The sequence below is a fragment of the Symphodus melops genome (genome assembly GCF_947650265.1).
Source record: "Symphodus melops genome assembly, chromosome: 7".
NCBI classification, from domain to species: Eukaryota; Metazoa; Chordata; class Actinopteri; order Labriformes; family Labridae; genus Symphodus; species Symphodus melops.
Window position 1 is genome coordinate 2,358,821 of NC_136697.1, and position 22,171 is coordinate 2,380,991.

At 41.1% G+C, this 22,171-nt stretch overlaps 1 protein-coding gene across 1 annotated transcript in view; it reads left to right on the forward strand.

Annotated features, from left to right (window-relative positions):
* The first annotated feature begins 259 nt into the window (after nucleotides 1–259).
* The window catches only part of abcc12 (ATP-binding cassette, sub-family C (CFTR/MRP), member 12), a 32,494-nt gene continuing 10,582 nt past the window's right edge, over nucleotides 260–22,171 (forward strand). The window contains exons 1-15 of the mRNA XM_079348420.1: nucleotides 260–284; nucleotides 1,819–1,877; nucleotides 2,050–2,201; nucleotides 2,328–2,474; nucleotides 2,771–2,918; nucleotides 3,152–3,388; nucleotides 4,234–4,407; nucleotides 7,614–7,761; nucleotides 8,038–8,186; nucleotides 14,091–14,198; nucleotides 16,918–17,346; nucleotides 17,438–17,509; nucleotides 17,594–17,718; nucleotides 19,840–19,912; nucleotides 21,752–21,955. Of these exons, the coding sequence (XP_079204546.1) occupies nucleotides 1,824–1,877; nucleotides 2,050–2,201; nucleotides 2,328–2,474; nucleotides 2,771–2,918; nucleotides 3,152–3,388; nucleotides 4,234–4,407; nucleotides 7,614–7,761; nucleotides 8,038–8,186; nucleotides 14,091–14,198; nucleotides 16,918–17,346; nucleotides 17,438–17,509; nucleotides 17,594–17,718; nucleotides 19,840–19,912; nucleotides 21,752–21,955 (2,220 nt within the window). The 5' untranslated portion in view covers nucleotides 260–284; nucleotides 1,819–1,823. The remainder of the gene's footprint in view (nucleotides 285–1,818; nucleotides 1,878–2,049; nucleotides 2,202–2,327; nucleotides 2,475–2,770; nucleotides 2,919–3,151; nucleotides 3,389–4,233; nucleotides 4,408–7,613; nucleotides 7,762–8,037; nucleotides 8,187–14,090; nucleotides 14,199–16,917; nucleotides 17,347–17,437; nucleotides 17,510–17,593; nucleotides 17,719–19,839; nucleotides 19,913–21,751; nucleotides 21,956–22,171) is intronic.

Here is a 22,171-nt window from a genome sequence, read left to right on the forward strand (position 1 = left end):
GGGACGTTTTCTGAGTGCTAACCCCAATCTGAGACATATGAAAAGAAAACAAACTGTGAAACGACCAACACTAACTCTAAAACAACATACACAACCCAACATCATGTCAATGATTCCAACCCCTTTGTTTTGCCTTCCAAAGAATAGGCTGGGAAAATCACCTCTGAACAGGCCAACCTTTGATCGCTATAAAAGTGAACTTATGTAACAGCAGGGGGAACGTGTGTCCAGTGTTGGCTCCATGCTCAGTGTTGACAGACTGCTCTCTCTTCATACACACTAAGGTACTGTTTCATTTTGAATCCTCTGCTGTGAAGTTTCACTTCAGTCAGTCCTAACTATAGTTTTAATTGGTTCTTCTAACCGATTGACTTGAATAAGAGAATCATAGCTATGACCACTTTGGTTAAAGTTCTAGACATTCAAAGATGTGAAGCAGAAGTTACACTGAGACCGAGCTGTAATGATAGTTCTGAATATACTGAATATCTTAAGATAGAATAATTGAAGAAGAGCTTACAACAGAATATCTAAAGTTAGAATAACTGAAGAAGAGCTAAAGATAGAATATCTAAAGTTAAAATAACTGAAGAAGAGCTAAAGATAGAATATCTAAAGTTAAAATAACTGAAGAGCTAAAGATAGAATATCTAAAGTTAGAATAGATGAAGAAGAGCTTAAGACAGAATATCTAAAGGTAGAATAAATGAAGAAGAGCTAAAGATAGAATATCAAAGTTAGAATAAATTAAAAAGAGCTTAAAACAGAATATCTAAAGTTAGAATAAATGAAGAAGAGCTAAAGATAGAATATCTAAAGTTAGAATAACTGAAGAAGAGCTAAAGATAGAATATCTAAAGTTAGAATAACTGAAGAAGAGCTAAAGATAGAATATCTAAAGTTAGAATAAATGAAGAAGAGCTTAAGACAGAATATCTAAAGTTAAAATAACTGAAGAAGAGCTAAAGATAGAATATCAAAGTTAGAATAAATGAAAAAGAGCTTAAGACAGAATATCTAAAGTTAGAATAACTGAAGAAGAGCTAAAGATAGAATATCAAAGTTAGAATAACTGAAGAAGAGCTAAAGATAGAATATCAAAGTTAGAATAACTGAAGTAAGAAGAGCTTAAGACAGAATTTTTTTAAGTTAGAGTAACTGAAGTTAGAATATCTGCTCTAGCAGGAGATGGAGACATAAACCATAGAGAAGTCAAAACGCGACTTACTAAAAAGACTCAGAAGACATGAAGAGCTGTGTCATCATGCTGTCATTATTTCTGTTATTTTTAGTGAGCTCATGTCAGTAAGCACATTCAGCAGGGTCAGTAGTTTGACAATTTTGAAAACAAATACGCCCAAGCATTTCCTGTTTGTGAGATATTTTATCTGTTCATCAGAGTCAGGTGGAAGAGGGTCTTTGTGGAAACCTGTTCTCAGGGTCTCGATTTTCAGCATGGGAACTATTCTTGTTTCAGTCTGTTCTGTGTTTGTTAGTCTGAGCTGTATTGACCAATCAAGCTTCAGGATTCTCTGGTATTTGCAGAAAACCTTTTCAAAACCATTGATGGCTGTGAAGTGTCACTGTATGGTGGTACAGAGCATCACAGTATGCCAATCAGAGTTATCAGGAGCCTGAAAGGCAGCCTATATCACCTCCAAAAGTGACTGTTTCAGTAGCAATCAGAAGACAGTTCTTATTATTAAAACAATATACGTCATCTTCTAAAAAAGAAAATACAGGAAATGAAACATCAAGAAAAGAAATCTTGCTTTCATCTTAAATTAGTACAATTTTCTTTTTGCTTCCCTGGTACAGAAAAAATGAAAACGGAGTATTCTTTGGAAAAGAGCAGAACAACTCAAGGAGTTTCTTTTGTAAGTACAAACAAACAGCAGCTTCCACCACAAGGAGTTTTTTTCCTCTTCTATTCTTTCTCCAACCTCCTGAGCTTTTATTATGAGAGTGTTTGATCTACCTTTTGTCATCTATCAACTCTGCTTGTCAAATTTTTATCTGTTTTTATGAACCTTTTTCATGACTCTTCAGGCTGAAAATGGTGTCCATAAGAACATTGACTCTTTGGCCTCCAATCCAGAACCTTTGGGTTTGTACAACAACCAAACAGCTCAACCGTCGCTGTTCAGAAAATACCAGAAGAGCCTTCAAACCCTCCTACCTTTCCGCCTGTCCTCACCAAAGTCAGTGTCACTGAGGACTTCCTAACTCACACTCAATGCATTTCTTTGAGCCTGTTGTTGTTGTTGTTGGCTGTGACATATCCAACCCACTGCATAGTTCATATCAGGTTATGTTTCCTTGTCTAGTCCACACCCTCTGGACAATGCAGGTTTCCTGTCTTTTTCCACCTTCATCTGGATGACACCCATGATGTGGGCCATTTTCAGAAATAGGCTGGACATGAACTCCCTCAACTTGTCTCATTTAGATTCAGCAGACACCAGCGGAGAGAGGTCAGACAAGTTTCTCCATGTTAGCTGCATATTTCTGTACAGCTGTCACAGACAATATTTTACCATGTTACCTTACTGACGTAACCTATTAGAAGTGTCGCGGGGAATGTGTTGTTGCATTGTGTGATAGTTTGACTGTAGCACACAAATTCAAACAAGTATAAAGAAAATCAAGCATAAAACCACCAACCACACAGGAGCTCTCAGAGACAAACACATGCACAAACATGTAACTATGACTTTAATCATTTATTAACAAAGCAAAAATAATTGATTTCAGAGTATTTACTGTTTAGGTTGCACAGACTCTGGGAGGAAGAAGTGGCGAAAGTGGGCCTGGAGAAGGCATCTTTAGTCCGAGTGGTTTTTCGTTTTCAGAGAACCAGGCTGATTCTGTCCGTCCTTATTGGTATCCTTGCCATGTTGGCAGCATTTATTGGCCCGGTAATTATGTGAAGTATTGTTATACCACTTTAACCTTCTTTAAATCTTCCAGTGCAGCCTATAAGCCTAATTGTAAAGTTCTCAGACTAATACTGTTGAAACTACAGTATCTAAACAACACTCATTCATTAATGACACTGTATAAATGTCGAGCTGACCCCTTTTACAAATACAAAGTGACCTGAGGAACACATGAGAACTAATACACTGTATCAACCTCTCCTTCCTCTTAGGCTGTTCTGGTGTACGAGCTCCTAAACTATGCTGAAGATCCGGGGACTTCCACAGTGTACCATGGTGTTGGTCTGGCCTTTGGTTTGTTCATTTCAGAGTTCATGAAAGCATTCCTAATATCCTTACTGTGGGCGATGAATCTCCGTACTGCAGTCCGACTGAAGGGTGCATTCTCTTCAATGGCTTACCAGAAAATTATCTCTCTGCGGGTGCACAGCGGCGTGTCAATAGGAGAGGTAATCTGGGTTGTAGTCAGAAGAGTCCACATTTAAAGAAGGTTACCAACATTTCTCTGCTTGGGTTTGAATCTTTGCTTTTGAATTCCTAGGATTCTTTTTTTTTTATGCATGTAGTATGGTGACCACAAAGCGTACATGCATCCATCCATTTTGTTGACTCAGTTTGCCTGTGATGCAGGTTATTTCCAGTTGTTTTCTCAAGCTGTCAATGTACTTATCTCAGATCCCAGAGAGTTTCAAAAGCGCCAAACAAACACAGATATCGGCTGAACTTCCCTCAGTGGTGTAACATGCCTCAACTGCTCACACAAATTAGAGCTTACATATTACACATTCCAATTAGGAAAACGTATAAAATGATTTGGTCCACAGATATGTCTTTCTATGTCTGTCAGGAACACAGGGAGGAATGACATAGTCCAGGAACACAGGGAGGTATGACATAGTCCAGGAACACAGGCAGGTATGACCTAGTCCAGGAACACAGGCAGGTATGTCATAGTCCAGGAACACAGGCAGGTATGACATAGTCCAGGAACACAGGCAGGTATGACATAGTCCAGGAACACAGGCAGGTATGACATAATCCAGGAACACAGGCAGGTATGACATAGTCCAGGAACACAGGCAGGTATGACATAGTCCAGGAACACAGGCAGGTAAGCTGGCAGCTCAGTAAAGTAAATGTCATAATGATTACCCCTCATTAAAGTAGTATCAGTTTCAGTATAAAGTAGGAGCAGTGAAATGTTGTTGATACCAAACTTCTCCTCACACTGATAGTGTCCGAAACCTTCCTCTGAGAAATCAAATACGTCCTTCTCTCTCTGCCTCCTGTCCAGATGATAAATGTTCTGACCAACGACGGCCACAGGTTGTTTGAGGCAGTGTTGTTTGGCAGCTTTGTGCTCTCCTCTCCAGTGCTGTTTTTCGTGTGTATCATCTACGCCTGCTTCATTCTGGGCTACACTGCACTGACTGGAGTCTGCACCTTCATCATCTTCATCCCAGTTCAGGTCTGTACACTGCACGCAATCTGCAAATATCAGCTGAGCAAAGTCAAGATCGTCATAGCTGTTGAAACATGTGGTCCATCACAGCGTCAGAGCTTCAACCTAACACATTCAAATGGACACATGGTATACAAAGACTCGGTCGACCAAATGTATGGTTCACTGTGCCTACAGTATGTTCCAATGAAGCTCTTGACTGGGTTGGGTTCTTTTCCAACATCTCATTTTGCACTTGAAGTTATGACATGTGCAGCTTCATAACTATAATATCAATTATTGATTTAATTAATTTCGGAGCGCTGACACTTACATCACTTAGATCACAGAATGTGTGCTCGTCTGTCTTTCTCTATTTCTGCAGTTCTGCCATCATTAGGGACCGAAGCACTGACCAGTGCAAAGGACCCTATTGTAACCCTAATGATTTTTTTTTTAGGGACCGAAGCACTGACCAGTGCGAAGGACCCTATTGTAACCCTAATGATTATTTTTTTTTTTTTTTTTTTTTTGTTCCGCCTCTTTGGAGCCATTTTTGACGGCTTGAACGTGAATGAAAACTCATCAAAATCTCCAACTTCATCAGGTCTGGCGAAAAATTTGATATTCTCGTCATTTCGTAGTAAAAATTCGCAAAATGACTCAGTGGCGCCCCCTTCAAATTTTCAAAAGGGCCTCCCCATTGAGGTTTTTTCATCGTACGTGCACGAAAATTTTTAGACACATTCAGTATGCGAGATCTCACATAAAATCCTCTTACACCCATAGTCAAAACCAAACAGGAAGTCCGCCATATTTTTTTTCAATGGCGAAAGTTCGCGTTTCACAGGTTAGCTATTTGAACGAACTCCTCCAAAAGCAATTATCCGATTGACACAATGAGAATGTCAGTGTGTTCTCGACATGTTGAAGATCTCTCGTTGTGCTCTGCACGTTATTTCCTCAAAGGGCGTGGTCATACGGACGCGTTGTTCGTCACAAACAGGAAGTAGTTTGTTACGGGCCTTAATATAGTCATAGATTCATCAAACATCACACACATGATCCCAGTGGAAAAATAAAACTAGACATGTTGGCATAAAAAGTGGGCGTGGCTAAATGACTCAGTGGCGCCACCTTGAAATTTTCAAAAAGGCCTCCCCATAGAGGTTTTTTTGTCCTACGTGCATGAATTTTTTTATGCTCCTTAAGCATGTCAGGAGCTACATAAAATCCTCTCACACCCATCGTCATAACCAAACAGGAAGTCCGCCATATTTTTTTGAATGCAACAAAAATGGCCGAAACTCCTCTTTCACAGGATAGCTATTTGAACGAACTCCTCCAACAGCGTTTATCTGATCATCGTAAACTCAGTGTCTGTGTATTCTAGACATGTTGAAGATCTCTCGTTGTACTCCGCACGTTATTTCATTTAAGGGCGTGGCGATGGCGTACCATCAAACATTGATGTCTCGGCGCACCCATATTTTACCTTTCTGAAAGGCCTCCCCATAGAGGTTTTTTTCTTTTACATGCATGACAATTTTTTGGTACGTTCAAAATGTCAGGACCTACAAAAAATCCTCTTACACCCATAGTCAATACTAAACAGGAAGTCCGCCATATTTTTTTTTAATGGCGAAAATTCGCGTTTCACAGGTTAGCTATTTGAACGAACTCCTCCAAAAGCAATTATCCGATTGACACGATGAGAATGTCAGTGTGATCTTGACATGTTGAAGATCTCTCTTTGTGCTCTGCACGTTATTTCGTTAAAGGGTGTGGTCGTACATACGCGTTGTTCTTCACAAACAGGAAGTAGTTTGTTACAGTGCTTAATATAGGTGTAGCGTCCCCAAACATCAGACACATGATTCCTGGGGAAAAGTTAAACTTGTCATGTTGTTATAGTAAGTGGGCGTGGCTAAATGACTCAGTGGCGCCCCCATGAAATCTTAAAAATGGCCTCCCCATAGAGGTTTCTTTTTCCTACATGCATGAGATTTTTTATGCTCATTGGGCATGTCAGGCGCTACATAAAATCCTCTTACACCATGGTCAAAACCCAACAGGAAGTCCGCCATATTTTTTTTTAATGGCTGAAATTTGCGGTTTACAGGTTAGCTATTTGAACGAATTCCTCCAAAAGCAATTATCCAATGGACACAATGAGAATGTCAGTGTGTTCTCGACATGTTGAAGATCTCTCGTTGTGCTCCGCACGTTATTTCCTCAAAAGGCGTGGTCTTACGGATGCGTTGTTCGTCACAAACAGGAAGTAGTTTGTTTCGGGCCTTAATATAGTCATACATTCATCAAACATCACACACATGATCCCAGTGGAAAAATGAAACTAGACATTTTGGCACAAAAAGTGGGCGTGGCTAAATGACTCAGTGGCGCCCCCTTGAAATTTTCAAAAAGGCCTCCCCATTGAGGTTTTTTTGTCCTATATACACAATTTTTTTTATGCTCATTGGGCATGTCAGGAGCTACATAAAATCCTCTTACACCCATTGTCATAACCAAACAGGAAGTCCGCCATATTTTTTTTTAATGGCTGAAATTCGCGGTTCACAGGTTAGCTATTTGAACAAACTCCTCCAAAAGCGTTTATCCGATCATCGTAAACTCAATCTTAGTGTGTTCTAGACATGTTGAAGATCTCTCGTTGTGCTCCGCACGTTATTTTGTTTAAGGGCGTGGCCATGGCGTACCATCAAACATTGATGTCTCGGTGCACCCCTATTTTACCTTTCTGAAAGGCCTCCCCATAGAGGTTTTTTTCTTTTACATGCATGACAATTTTTTTGTACGTTCATAATGTCACGACCTACAAAAAATCCTCTTACACCCATAGTCAATACTAAACAGGAAGTCTGCCATATTTTTTTTTAATGGCGAAAATTCGCGTTTCACAGGTTACATTCCAATTTTTTAACGTTCGTTGACTGTAAGGCCTGCTGCTTGGCCACTTGTCGCAGCTGCACTCCCGTGGTCACACTCTCGCGGTCGTGACACGCGCCGACATGCGCGGGGTGCTTCGGTCCCTTCATCACCGCTTGCGGTTTTAATTGATTTTATAATTTGATCATATGTGATATTTAGAGAGCTCCATTGGTAATGAATTGAGTATCTTTATCCACAAGTTAACTTCATTTCATCTGTTCACGTGTTCTGTTCACACGTGTTGTCACTTATTACTCTACATGCTTTTTCTCTGCTTCAAGTTTTTCTTAGCCAAGCTCATCACCGGCTTCAGATGGAAAACCATTTTAATAACCGACAGCCGTGTTCGCACAATGAATGAGATTCTCAACAGTATCAAACTGATCAAGATGTACGCCTGGGAAGAATCCTTTGAGAAGAAGGTGGCAGGTAACAATGTCGAACATCTGTTCTGCTCAGTCATCTGCTCAGTCCGACACTTTAATTCAATATTCTTTACCACATCAAAAAATCTCCTCAGAACATTCAGAAACACTTTAATAAACATCTAACCCAAATATTCAAGTGAACACTAACAGACAGATTTGACCTTCAACAGGCCGTTAATGTGAAACTGAGCTGACAGAGGATCCACTGTTACTAATGTAATAGTGCTGAAAAGAACAAAATACAGTATTGTCCTGATCCTGACTATGTCTCTGACAGCTCTGCGGAAAAAAGAAAAGAAACAACTGAAGAGGGTCTGTCACATCCAGAATCTGAACACCAGCATCACAGGCATCATCCCCACCGTTGCTACTGTTCTCACCTTTACCGTGCACACTTTGTTGGGCTTAAGTCTGAACACCTCTGATGTGAGTATCAAAGCTGCACATACCAAACAGGACTGCTTTGTGATGAACAGAAGATAAAAGCATGCTGAAGTGTGCATGCTTGTTCCTGAGACAGGAAACTTATGTTTACATGATTATCTGCACTGTAAAAAATAAAAATAAAAAATCGTAAAAAGAAGGTAAATGACTGGCAGCTACGGCTAACAAACAAAAACTTTAGTTTCAAAGTAAAATATCCTAATTCAAATAAAGTGCACAAACAGTAAATTTACAGAAATTTCCATTGAAGGCTCTGCAGAAAATGACGTTGAAAAAACGTTCAAAAAAGGTTAGGGTTAGGGTTAGGGTATCCAAAACGTACAAGTAGCTAAATGACTGGCAGCTATGGCTGACAAACAAAAACCAAAAATTCACTATCACCACTATTACTAGGATCAAACACATTCTAAAAAGTTTGTTCACACAAGTTAAAAGTATTTTAAGACCTGTAAAAATACAATCTAACTGCAATTAGTTCAGTAATTGTATAATTAGAGTTGTAAAATAGTACCTTCAGTATTATACATACATCAGTCTTAATACTGTACTAACTAACACCATGTCCTGACATCATGCAAACGTTAGACATCTGATAGTACGAATTTCTGTTAATACGTTCAGTTTGGTTACATCTTGTAGAGAAGATTTTGCTGTTAGCAGACTACGATCTATTCTGAGAAGATATTACCATATGTGAAGAGAAACACGATATATGAGGTATCACAAAAGTATAATGTATGGTCTCAGTTGACAGTACAATGATGAAGTGTTACTCAAATAGAGGTTTGACATTTAAAGAGTAAAGGTAATGTGATTCTTCATACCATGTACAGAAATATCTAAAGTGGGATGGAATTTGTAACATCTGTTGTGCTGTATATAAGGGCTCCACAGTGACCATTAAATTGTATGTCTATCTCTCAGCCTGCACAGAGTCTCTGTGTTGTCTGTTAGATCAGAACCACGGCCGTGATATGCTGCGTGAATATTATCCAGTCTGTTGATAGATTCAGCTTTAGGGACAGTTATATTATTCAACCCATCAACATCGCATAGCCTCACACTGATACTGGCCGTCTTTCAATATTTGTATCAATCAATCAATCTTTATTTATATAGCGTCAACTCATAACAGGCGTTATCTCGAGACACTTTACAAAAGCAGGTAAAGGACCTTACTGTTTGTCTGTTAACATTAACAAAGAGCAGGTAACAAGACCATGCTCATTGTTATGTTTACAAAAAGCAGGTAAAGGACCTTACTTATCTCTTTTGTCTTTGCTCTGGGAATTTCCGTATCCCTTAAAAATAGTTTGGCATCTAGTGTTTTTATTTTGAAACTGGTCATACTCAACGGTTGTGCTTGACGCACTGTTGAGCTCATGATTTCACCTTTAAAATAGGTGAAGAAAGTACAATTGTGCTGTTTTGTGCTTTTCCAAGTCAGTGTTATATTGTTATTGTAATGTTACAGTTTTCCCTACAAACTTCACCAATCAAAGTAGTCCCCTGCAAAAACACCGAGCTATAGGCCCACATGTCATCAAAGTTTATTAACCACTGATCAAACTCACTTGCTGCCGGTCCATCCTGTCTCCATGACAACGGTTTGTTCACAAAGTGCCGCTGTGCAGCAGACTCTGTTACTTTTGACTGCACGTTTAAAATTAGAGATCATTTTTAAACCCAGCAGACACAGAGCAAAGGCGATGTGGGTAGAAGTTACGATTTGTAGGAAGCTAAAATACAGAGAATATCACATATAACATTTTGAAAAGAGCACTCATGAGGTCAACAGAGCCTTTCTGAAAAGAGGAAAGTGCTCGAAGTGGACTCACAAAAATGGCAAAAAGACACTGGATGCTGCGCTTTTCATCCAGACATGCCCTTTCTGCTGCGAAGCTCCCTACCCGTTAAAAACAACTGAAAAAAGACGCAGGCTTCGAGAAAAAAAAACGCTAGGTGACACAGGGTCTAAAGCAAAATACTAATTGAAATGTGTCATGAAATCAGATGAAGAGTCCAGTCCCTCTTGAGGAGCTGGGTTCCACTACACTCGAGGGTGCTCGAGGGTTCATACATACATACATACATACATACATACATACATACATACATAGATAGATAGATAGATAGATAGATAGATAGATAGATAGATAGATAGATAGATAGATAGATAGATAGATAGATAGATAGATAGATAGATAGATAGATAGATAGATAGATAGATAGATAGATAGATAGATAGATAGATAGATAGATAGATAGATAGATAGATAGATAGATAGATAGATAGATAGATAATGTACATAACCTGTGAGGAGAGAAAAACATGTGTTGGTTAAGAGAGACCTGTAAACAGTTAAAGAGCCTTAGAAACAAAGTGCTGGCCTTCTAGAAACTAGTTACACGTGCATGTACAGAGGTGTTTGAGCTTATGCCAGAGGTGTGAGTACAGTCGTTAAACAGTCAATGCAGGAATGTAAATTGGCTCACCAACTTAAAGGAGCAGTGATTTGCATTAAGTGTCCTAGACAATAAGCGGAAACTAGGAGTGATTTGGGTGATTATCGTTAAGTACCCAACTATTGAGGAGCAGATTAGCATTAAGTGTTGAGGACAATAGAGTGAAACTTGACCTAGTTAGGGTGATCATGTCAACCATTACAGATGTAGCTAAACACAACAGTAGGATGAAACCAGACATGATTAGGGTGATTATCTTTAGAGTGACCAGTGCTCAGTAAGGTGACTATCAATATGCATTACAGTGTCCAACTGGGGGCTGACTCTGAGGTCAGCAGTGCAGATGAGGAATGAGAAAAAAGTGAAAAGAAAAAAAGAGTTCAGGGTTCACAGTGTGCTTCTTCCCTGCCGTGACAGTGAGGTGTTGTACAATCTGATGGCCAGGGGGACAAAAGAGTTCTTGAGCCTGTCCGTGGAGCACGGCTGTGACAGCAGTCTGTCACTGAACATGCTCCTCTGCCCGGTGAAGGTGCTGTGCAGAGGGTGGTGTGTGTTGTCCATGATGGAGAGCATTCATGGGAGTTCACCCAACCAGTCCACTTGTGCTTTGTGGATCTGGAGAAGGCGTTCGACCCTGTCCCTTGTGGCATCCTGTGGGGGGTGCTCCAAGAGTATGGGGATCGGGGCCCTTTGCTAGGGGCGGCCTGGTCCCTGTATGACCAGAGCAGCAGCCTGGTTCACATTGCTGGCAGTAAGTTGGACCTTGGCCTCCGGCAGGGCTGCCCTTTGACACCGGTTCTGTTCATAACTTTCATGGACAGAATTTCTAGGTGCAGCCAGGGGTCGGAGGGTGTCCAGTTCGGGCACCACAGGATCTTGTCTCTGCTTTTTGTAGATGATGAGCTTCCCTCTTGAACTCCCCAGTTTAATTGCTTTATTTGAGTTAAGTTTGGATCTCGTCAGGTTTGCTCTACTGGACTATAGTTTCGATGTGGTTTGGCGAAAGTATATAGTACGCTTCGAGACTCGCTTCTTCCCACTGGTCAGATGATGGGATGAGGATCGATTACCTCTCCTACCGGAGGACTGAACCCCTCAGGCTCTCACTCTGCGGTCTCTGGTTCTATAATTCAGATCCTTCGTCTATGCTTACCTTCTCTGGTTAATGGAAGATCTGGGGAGAATGTTTTTACGTTGTGGGAACCCTGTTGTTCGTCCGGATTGGCTCTCATAGATGAACAAAAAAAATAGACGAGTTCTATTTGGTGTAAGTCTTACAATGGAAGACTTCCTATATAGTTTTTAATAATACACAGCAATAATAAATTGCAGCAATTGGTTATAAGTAAGCTAAATTCCTCCTGGATGTAAGCTATATAATAAAGCTACTTATCTATCATTTGTGAGGCTCTGAAAGTTCAAGATGAAGTTCAGGAGACAAAGTCTCTGCTCTCAAAGATGAGGTAGTCTGCTCGTCCGAGGAAAAAAGGCTGCTGCTCTTCCTTCATCTCTATATATATACTGTTGCCAGTGTGAGTACATGCTTGTCATAATAATTTGCATAAGGCTACTGCAAAGGACAGATAAGTTTACACCCTTCTCACATCACGCCATCAAAACTGGGTTCTTACATGAACATGAGCAAAATAAGCGTTAAGCACTAAGTATGATCTCCCTCTTGTTACTTCCTCTGCACTCTGACAATAAAAGTGTGTGGCCATAACACAAGTAAAAGCATGAACAAATATGAATTTCCTTTTCTGCTGCACCTGGCAGTTGACAGTTGGTAGCTGGCTAACCACAACTTTCTGACTGAGACAAGACAAATCTTTCCACTTGCGGTTTTTCCTAGCAGGCCAGATGAAAGTTCATTTTGAGATCTCTCAACAGGTGTCAGAGTTACAATGTGACAAATACTGTGAAAGAAAGAGACAGTTACACATAGTTCTAGATACACCATTCGGTGCGCCTGGAGGCATCATCAGTGATGTAATCTAAGATCTCAGGGGGTTTCGTATCTTTCAACAATCAGACCCCCACCCAGCTGGGTGACCCAGCCGGGGTTGATCAAGCCCCAGCTTGTGTCCAAGTAGCGCTACATGCCATGCCTCTCCCGTTCTTATCCACAACCACCTTGATGCCACTTCTGCTGCATCAGTGGCCAATTTGATGGCCCTTTGCTGGTTGGCCCCTGTGATGCCAAGCATTTTGTAGGCCCTAAGGAGGGATTGGCTCGCAAAACCTCGACATCGTGCCTTAATGGGTTGGCATCTTGCCCGCTAACCATTGCTCCTGCACTCCTCCACAAGCTGAGAGTACTTCGTCCGCTTCCTTTCATTGGCCTCCTCCAACCAGTCATCCCAAGGCACTCTGAGCTCCAAGAGGAATACCTACTTGGAGGTCACTGAAGTCAGCACAATGTCTGGCCTTAAAGTTGTTATGGCAACCACTTCAGGGAAATTCAGCTGCTTCCCCAGATCAACTGACAGTTCCCAGTCGCGCGTCGTTGCCAACAGGACAGATAAGGTGTTGACTTCTTCCCAGCTCTGAGAAAAGCGGTGTTCTTCGCTGGATGGAGGCTCTTGCTGTGGCTAATCCCACTGTGGACGGTATCCACTATGGCTTTCAGGACCTGATTGTGTTGCCAGCGGTAACATAATTCACCCAGGGCTTAGGATATGCTTCAAGGTTCCTCTCCTTTGGCAGAAGAGGCAAGCTGGTGTCTCCACCTTCCCCCAGGTAAAGAGGTTGGTTGGACTTGGTAACACATCGTAGACCACCTGGATCAGGAATTTTAACCTATGGGGTTCAGCCTTCCACAGCTCAGTCCATGTGACCTTGCGCTCCGCTGCTTGCTCCCATCCTGTCCAGGCTCCCTGCTGTCACACTCCCACCATCTGGCAGGCTCGATTCTCCTTAACTCCAGCTTGCACCTCCTCCAGGATCAGTGACAGAATTTCACAGAATTTGAATATAAAAATACCCCCCCCCCCCCCCCCCCCCCGACATTAATAAGATTCATTTCAAAATTACAGATAAAAACACAAAAAAAATTCTATAGATATATGCCTTCACAATAATGAGCTACTTTTTTAATTACAAATAATTATTGTATTTTTACATACATTTGTGTGTAATCTTAGGAATATAAAATGTAATTTATATGTTGGTTTTCATGTAAAAAAGAGAAATAAATGTTAATGTCATTACTGGAAAACACTAAAATAACAGGGGGAGGTTTTCAGTTTTGCATACTAATCAATATAAACTGAAAATTGCTTTAAAAATTGTGTGAATAAAATGTGTTGGATGGAGCTGACAGCACACAGGAACAAGGACTCTGTATAAAACCGCTGGCTGTTAGAGGACGATGTTCCTGTTCACAGGTTTTGTCTGACAATCATTCCTTCTGTTTCTCAGGCTTTTACCACTATTGCCATCTTTAACTCCATGAGGTTCTGCCTCGCTCTGATGCCGTTGTCTGTAAAAACCTTGGCTGAGGCTGCAGTGTCGTTAACACGACTGAAGGTAAGCTTTCTGTTGTCTTAATATCAGTTAGTGTTTGTTACTACTCTGATACAGCTTTCATAGGTTCCCTTCCTGTTTTAGTTTACCCACCACCTTTCTTTCAATCATTTCATCATTTGGCATGTCATCGTTCTAGAGCCAGCAGAGACAATATTTGTTGAAGATAAAATTATTTATTGCTTGTGGATTTTTTTTTTCACTTACATTTTTATTTATCTTTAATAATTACCAGTAATCAAACAGCCATGGTTACAGGAGTCCATTATTCAGAGTATATACATTGAAGTGTTAATCCTTATCATTTCTAACCACTAGTGTACAATGGGAGGTTCAGTTCTGTGCCAGTTTCTAATTCTTTTTACTATTTACATGCTGCCACGAGGACATTTCATGAGAGCACACAACGTTCGTTTTCATTTTTACACAGACCTCACCCAGATTTATCTCAGCTGTGACCCCAATGAAATGTCCTCGTTTATGAATTGTCTGGAGGACATTCAATCAATCAATCAATCAATCCTTATTTTTATAATGTCAATTCATAACAGGTGCTTTACAAAAAGCAGGTAAAGGACCTTACTTGTGGCAAATTTACAAGAGCCCAGCTTAATCCGTCATAGAAGAAAAAACTTCCCTTTAACAGGCAGAAATCTTCAGCAGACCCGGGCTCATGACGGAACAGCCATCTGCTAAACTGTGCTGGGCTTGAAATGGGACAAGATGCAGAAAGAAGGGTAGGATAGGATGGGGGGGCGGGGGGTTGTTTGGGCACGCCATCCTCATCAATAGTCCCGAGGAACCTAAGAGAGCTCAGGAGATCCCAGAAAGAGGAGAGGTTAGTAACTTTAAAGATAGAGACATACTGTAATAAGATATGAAAGCAGAGAGAGAGAGAGGGAGTGAGAGATAAGAGTTCAAGGTGCCAGTTCCCCCGGTAGTCAAACCTATACCTAACCTAAGTATTTTTACCCTGCACTCTGTGTTACACAACAAGCTTGTGTCATTTTAAGGTGACAGAGTGTTTGCCCCCAGACTCTGGAACAACCCCCCAGAGGAGATTATGATGGCAAAGACTGTTCTCTCATTTAAGTCACTTCTTATAACACACCTTTATAGGCTAGCCTTCGAATGGTCCTCTGTTTTATTCTCCCACTCCATCTGTTTTTATTGTTTTTATTATTTTGTTTTATGACTGTTTTATGCTTAGTATTGCTTTTACTGATATCGTTTCTGTCTCATGATTTACATTTATGACTCTGGTGTTTTATCATGTAAAGCACTTTGTAAACCCTGTTTTGGAAAGGTGCTACATAAATAAAGTTTATTATTACTATTGTAGATAGTCCCCCCCCCTTTTATCCGGTGCTAATCGGGAGCCTGTTGCTTATGCTGCCATCTTGGTCTGGGTCACATGACATCCATTCACTTGTGCAAGTGTCACGTGACCAAACTTACCAGGTTAGGAACAGTTCTCAACCAAGACATCAGGTTCAGTGTATCGATCAGACGTTGGGTTAGCGAAATTGTCCAATGGGTATTGAAAAGCTGACTTACTCAACCGAGCTTTCTATCAGCCCGACAGACAAACAGGTGAATCAGAGGCGGGACTTAAGTGTCCTGACAAACACCTGTAGGTCAGGTCAGGCATGCACCCTGTTATTCAAATGTATATCAAACTTTGAACTTCCATGAAATCAAAACAGACAATTAGTGTGTACGCCCCAACAGTGGGTGCATTCGGATTGTCCCTCCTATCTACTTTCACTATCCACTTTACCTTAACCCCGTGAAAAAGTCACAGGGTTAAGGAAAGGTGTTAGGAGAATTCATAAAGGACTTAGGAAAGGTGTTAGGAGAATTCACAAAGGACTTAGGAAAAGGCGATCGCGTTGTTTTGGCAATCCGACCGCACTTCACTCGGTGATGTCATAATAATGTGACGGCAGCGGAGGTTAGTGACGAGTCTGCCATGGTGGAACTACAGTTTTCAGAAAATGGACTACAAAAAGCTTATCTAAAAATGTTTCCTGTGCCTTCTTACCGGTGAAATAATGCTAAAAACCACAAGGTGTGAACTAAAATAAAAGGTAGGCTTTTTTTAGATACCAGGAAACTTCACTGTGATGGTTTTATAACATCAACATCAAAGGCTGTAAATAATGATAAGTCAAATCAATGTGCAGATTGTCTCCACATTTCTCCTCTGACAGATCCTTAGTTTTCCTGAACGCTCGGATATGGGTCGAGTCGCTTTAAAAGTTGAGGCCGCAATGAATTGTGGGGCGGCACTTTCTTAAGTCCTTTCGTAAAGGATGGTCCAGTGTTTCCTAAAGGAGGTTATAAAGGAAGCATTGAGCCACCGCCACTTAACTGCTTGAATAAATAATTTAAACTTTGAATGTCTTAGAGGTATCTAAATCTCAGAGATTGAAGTCCTCAATGTTTTCTGTTTTATTTGACCAGCATGTAAACATATGTGCTGTACACTTGGACAAGTATCAGGCTTTACAGGGACTGGTCGGTTTTTGGACTCAGTCCTATGAATTCAAATGAGGAACTTTCATTTTAGCGTCACAATGGCTTGATCTCTTGGACCCAGGGGTCGTAAAAGGCAAAGGTTACTTTTTCTGAATTAAGTCTGAAATTACCGAAGTCCTCATGTGTATCTGTGTTGTATATCTAATTCGATGTTAATGCAGTTTTGATACTTTTCCTGCAGAAAATAATGCTGATCCAGAATCCAGAGCCCTACATTAGCCACATAAAAAACAGTGACTCAGCCATAGTGATGAAGAATGCTTCACTATCCTGGACTAAACTGGACAGTCAGACTGACTCAACCCCCAGCTCAGCCAATGGGATGAACAGACACAGAGTGGACTCAGCCAATGGGATGAACAGACACAGACTGGACTCAGCCAATGGGATGAACAGACACAGAGTGGACTCAGCCAATGGGATGAACAGACACAGACTGGACTCAGCCAATGGGATGAACAGACACAGAGTGGACTCAGCCAATGGGATGAACAGGCACAGAGTGGACTCAGCCAATGGGATGAACAGACACAGAGTGGAAGAGACGTCCCAGCATGAAAAGACAGAAATGTTACCTACACTGAGAAACATCTCCTTCACACTGCCCAAGGTGTTCTTTACCACTGACAAAGGTTTCATGGCCTGAACTTTGGGGGAGGTAGGCGACGGTACTAATCCTGTCACTGTGTTTTCTCTGGAAGGGGAACCTGCTTGGAATCTGTGGGAATGTTGGGAGTGGAAAGACGTCACTGATTTCCAGCATTTTGGAACAGGTCAGCCTCACATGATGATGCTCCTGCTTTCTTTTGTGTTGAATCAAACATAATTCAATAAATTGTGCTTTTTTGTTGTCACAGATGCACCTTCTTCAAGGCTCCCTCTCAACTGATGGGACATTTGCCTACGTTTCCCAGCAGGCCTGGATATTTCATGGAACTGTTCAAGAAAATATCCTGATGGGGGAACCTTTCGATCAGGCCAAGTAATTAAGTCACATGACCACCTAAACAGTGGCTTAAACATGTTTTCTAGCCTGGTAGAAAAAAATAAGTCTTAATATAATAAGTCTTAGTTCATGTCTTTCTTGGCACACGCTGTTTAAGTTTTTATAACTTACCCATTTTGATCTTATAAAGGAGATTGTGCATAGTTAGAAGCATGAAGGACTCGACTGCAGGCTGCTGTGAGGACATGGTTTGTCAGGAGGCTTAAGGCCCGCCTCAGCTCGACATCTTTGTCTGTTAAGTTGAACCAATGTTTGACACAATCAGCTTGTTTTATATGGCGACAGCGATGGATAGGCTTCCAAAATAGAAGAAACCAATGGGTTATGGGTAATGTCACTCAGGATTCCTCCACTATGATTTAGAATTGATGAACACCAGGCAATCACAGGGCTGACATATAGAGAAATACACATACAAGTTCCAAATGTAACTAATGAGAATGTCTTTGGACTGTGGGGAAACTCCACGGACACACACAGAGAGCTTGTGTCTGACAGGTTTGATAACAGGAACATTCTTAGTATGAGTTTACCAGCTCTAACCATTGCACCACTGTGCAGCCTATAGGGCCTTTTTTAAATCATTCAAACCCCTACCACTTTGTTTGTTAGGGTAAACCTCCAGTGGGTAAGGTGGTTCAGGAGAAGCAGCTTCAACAGTTGTCACCTTTTTGTTAGGAAAACCTTGTATAAACTGAGGTGATCATATGGGATGTTAATGTTTACCTCTTCAATGCGCTGACACTGACTATAAAACTGAGTCCTGCACGCCTGACTCACAAGAGAGATCTTTGACTGGGGGAAAGTTCTCTTAGTTACTTGTCATAGTAGTTTACGTTCACTTCTCTTATCTGAGAGGATCTTTGAAAGATACTTTTCAGATGAGTCACATCATCAACATGGTCTTTATGATCATGCTTAGGAACTTTGCTCTCATTATACATCACATTAACAGCCAGGGACATTATTCCCTTTCTCATATGCACTCCTGATGACTGATTTACACTTCAGAATGACTTCTCCTTCTTCATCGAAAAGATAACCCCTAACCCAGACAGAAGGTCTCAGGAGGTAAAAGAGCAAGCAACAGAGTCTGACAGCCTTCATAACAAGGCAACCTGTAAATTGTGGTGTTCATGAAAGAGTGTAAAAGAACAGACCACTGACTCTTTTCAGGTCACTTTCCTGATTGTTATCTCCTGTGTTCACGTTTCGGCTCATCCCCACCTCTTGCAGAAAGTTTTACTTAGGGGGTGGCAGGAAATGTCCTATAGTTAGCAAATGAAGTCTGTATGAAACTGAAGAGACAGGATTTATCATCATTTAAAACAAAGCTGCTGGGACATCTGTTGTCACATAACTCCAACATAAGGTGATCCATGTAAAGCTGACAATATTCTGATTCATGTGATGCTGCAGCATCACACGGACCCTTTGTCTGATCCCTGCATGCCTGCAGAAAAGGTGATTGGGTGCAATCTATCCACGACCTGTACACCTCCAGGACCCTGAGGCGTGCAGGTAAGATGGTGGCCGACCCCTCTCACCCTGCACATTTGAGACTCTCCCCTCTCCATCAAGACCAAAACCTCTCATAACAAGAACAATTTCTTCCCCTCAGCTGTCAGCCTCCTGAACAATATCCCTGCCCTCCCCTCATACAACACAGACTCTTATCAGCCGCACAGTCAGGAAACATCACAGTAGTGAAGGCTCAAACTGTTTCTTTATGCGTCCCATTAATGCCCTCTGGTTTTTAATGTAATTTCTCTGCTTCTGCTTCTCATATTTCTTTTTATTTAAGTTCCTGTTATTTTAGCCTTGTTTTTCCTTTCGCACCATTACACTAAGACAAATTCCTTGTATATGTAAATGTGCTTGGCAATAAAACTGATACTGATTCTGATATTATGGGATTTATTGGCCTACTTAATGATGCATGGTCCCCATGTTCCCAACAATCCTTCAACCTCTCAGACACCCCAAAGCCCCAGTTTGAGAGACAGAACTGTGTGTGAACTGAATTTAGCTGTATGATCAGACTTGAAATTGATGTTGTGCATTGATGTTCAGATCATTTAATGTTTTATTCCACAGATATGACAGAACTGTTGATGTGTGCAGTCTCCAGGCGGACCTGAAAATCCTTCCTCATGGCGATCAAACTGAGGTAGGCACTCTCTTTGTGATATTTAAAGATTCTTTTTTAGAGTAGCTACACAAAGTCCAGGGGGCTTGACAGGGTCGCAGATCAGTAACCCATGATCACAGATATGTTAGTACTGAACAACGTTTTTGAGTGCATCCTGCAGATGTGGAAATCCTAAGCTGCTGGGGATGAAACCAAGTCACCTCACAGCTGCCCAAATAATGTACTACAAGTAGCCTTCAAGACCTCTGCCGCTGTGCAGGGGTTAAGAAGTAGAAGAACTCCCCAGGACCCCCAGGAGCAACCAGACCCAAATCCTTTACTTTGATCTTTACCAGGAATTGAACCCTCTGGTTCCAGACCCCTAACCCCCTTCAGACTTTTCTTCAGAGTGGTAAAGATCTTCTTGACCAAGTTGAGGTACATTGCATTTGAATGGATTGAACCATCTGGGATGGTCTCTACAGAAGATGATCCTGAATGAGGCACAGCATGCTGGGACAAACTGGTGTATGAAGTCCAACAGTTGACTCCAAAGATACTCAGTTATTTGCTCCAGGAAAACCCATGAGGAGGAGAAAAGAATTACTCGGGGGAGATCTGATATGGTTGTAAACTTGAATGTCAGTAATGTGCATCCAGGATTCTGAACTCAGAGGAGCCAAACATCAAAACTCCTCAATGTCCTTCAACAAACAGTTTTGATTGGTTGTTTGCTGATTTTTTATTATGTAGTGTAGATATTGAGCAAGATGTTTTTATCTCAGTTTAAAATTATATTTTTTATATTTTTCATTATTTTAAAACTTTTTTCTCTGTTCAAATAAGTCACTGAGCCAATATTAGTCATTCTTTCACTTTTTTGTTGGTTCAAAAGTCATTAAAGGAGCAGTATTTAACTCTGACTCCTCTCTAGAGTGGATGCTCACACAGGTCACCCGTGGACACTGTAGCTTCAGTGTTTAGCCAGCTCTGCATGGGTCTGTAATCCTTTCATGTTTCAAAAGCATCTCCAACATTGATCCTAGTTTGAGCAGCTTTCTGCTGCTGGAGCTTATTAGAAACATGCAGAGGCGTTTTAGCTCGGGTACAATCACTTCTATCTGAAGCACTTCCACTGCCCGCTTCCATCGCTGCAACACCTGTTCACCTGATAACTGCTCTCATATCTGGCAAACCCAGGGGCATCCAAAACGGCCTTCAAAGCCCCGCCAACCTTCTCTGGTCCAAACAAATCCAGAGCATTCAGGAGCAGAATCTAAAGTTAGAAGGAGGACATACTGGCTGCTGCTTTGTTAAAGAGAAGCTTCAACACAGCATGTTTCCTTCATGATCACAGAGTCATCATCTCTCTCACAGCTCTCTGATTGGTCCTTTAAATAAAACCACAAAGACAGTCAATCCTGATTGACCTTTGACTCTCTCAATGTGAACATCAGCTTATTACCATTTAAATGGCTGAGTTCACTGTGACCCAGTATTTGTATTACTTTTTCTTCCACTAAACTCTCTGTGTGCTCGTTATGTCATCATTGATCAGACCACCAATGATTCACTGTGCTCTTTTCTCTCAATAAACTAAACATCCGTTCAAACCATGAAACAAAGTTCTTCACAGCCGAAACCTTCCAACCAAATAAATCTATATATAAATATACAAAAGTTTAACACTCACATGTTTGTTTTGCATCCCTTTCATTAGAATAGTATAACTTCAGTTGAAACAAGTAATCAAGTGAAGAACCAGATGTGCTGATGATGGCAGTGGAAGTGCCATCCTCGTTCCTAATGAACTGTAGTAAATCAATAGAAGAGACAGGTGGAGCGGTTCTGATTGCTCTGCTGCCCTTTCCTCGTCAGATTGGAGAGAGGGGGCTGAATCTGTCGGGGGGACAAAAACAGAGAATCAGTCTGGCCAGAGCTGTTTACTCCAACAAGGACATTTTCCTGCTGGATGACCCACTGTCTGCTGTGGACGCTCATGTTGGGAAACACATTTTTGAAGAGTGCATTAAGAAGGAGCTCCATGGGAAGTCAATCATCTTGGCGACGCACCAACTCCAGGTGGGAAGTCTTTTACTTTGAAACCATCAATCAAAATGTAAGCGTTGCTGTCAATCAATTGGTTACAAATTCTTCAATCTGATTCAGTTTTTTATATAATTTAACATTTTTATAAAGAGCAAAGTTGAAACATGGTTTGCAGCTAATCATAGTCAAAACAATTCAGCAAGTAAAGTGATCAAATAAAATAAGGTTTAAAGTATATGACCCATTTGA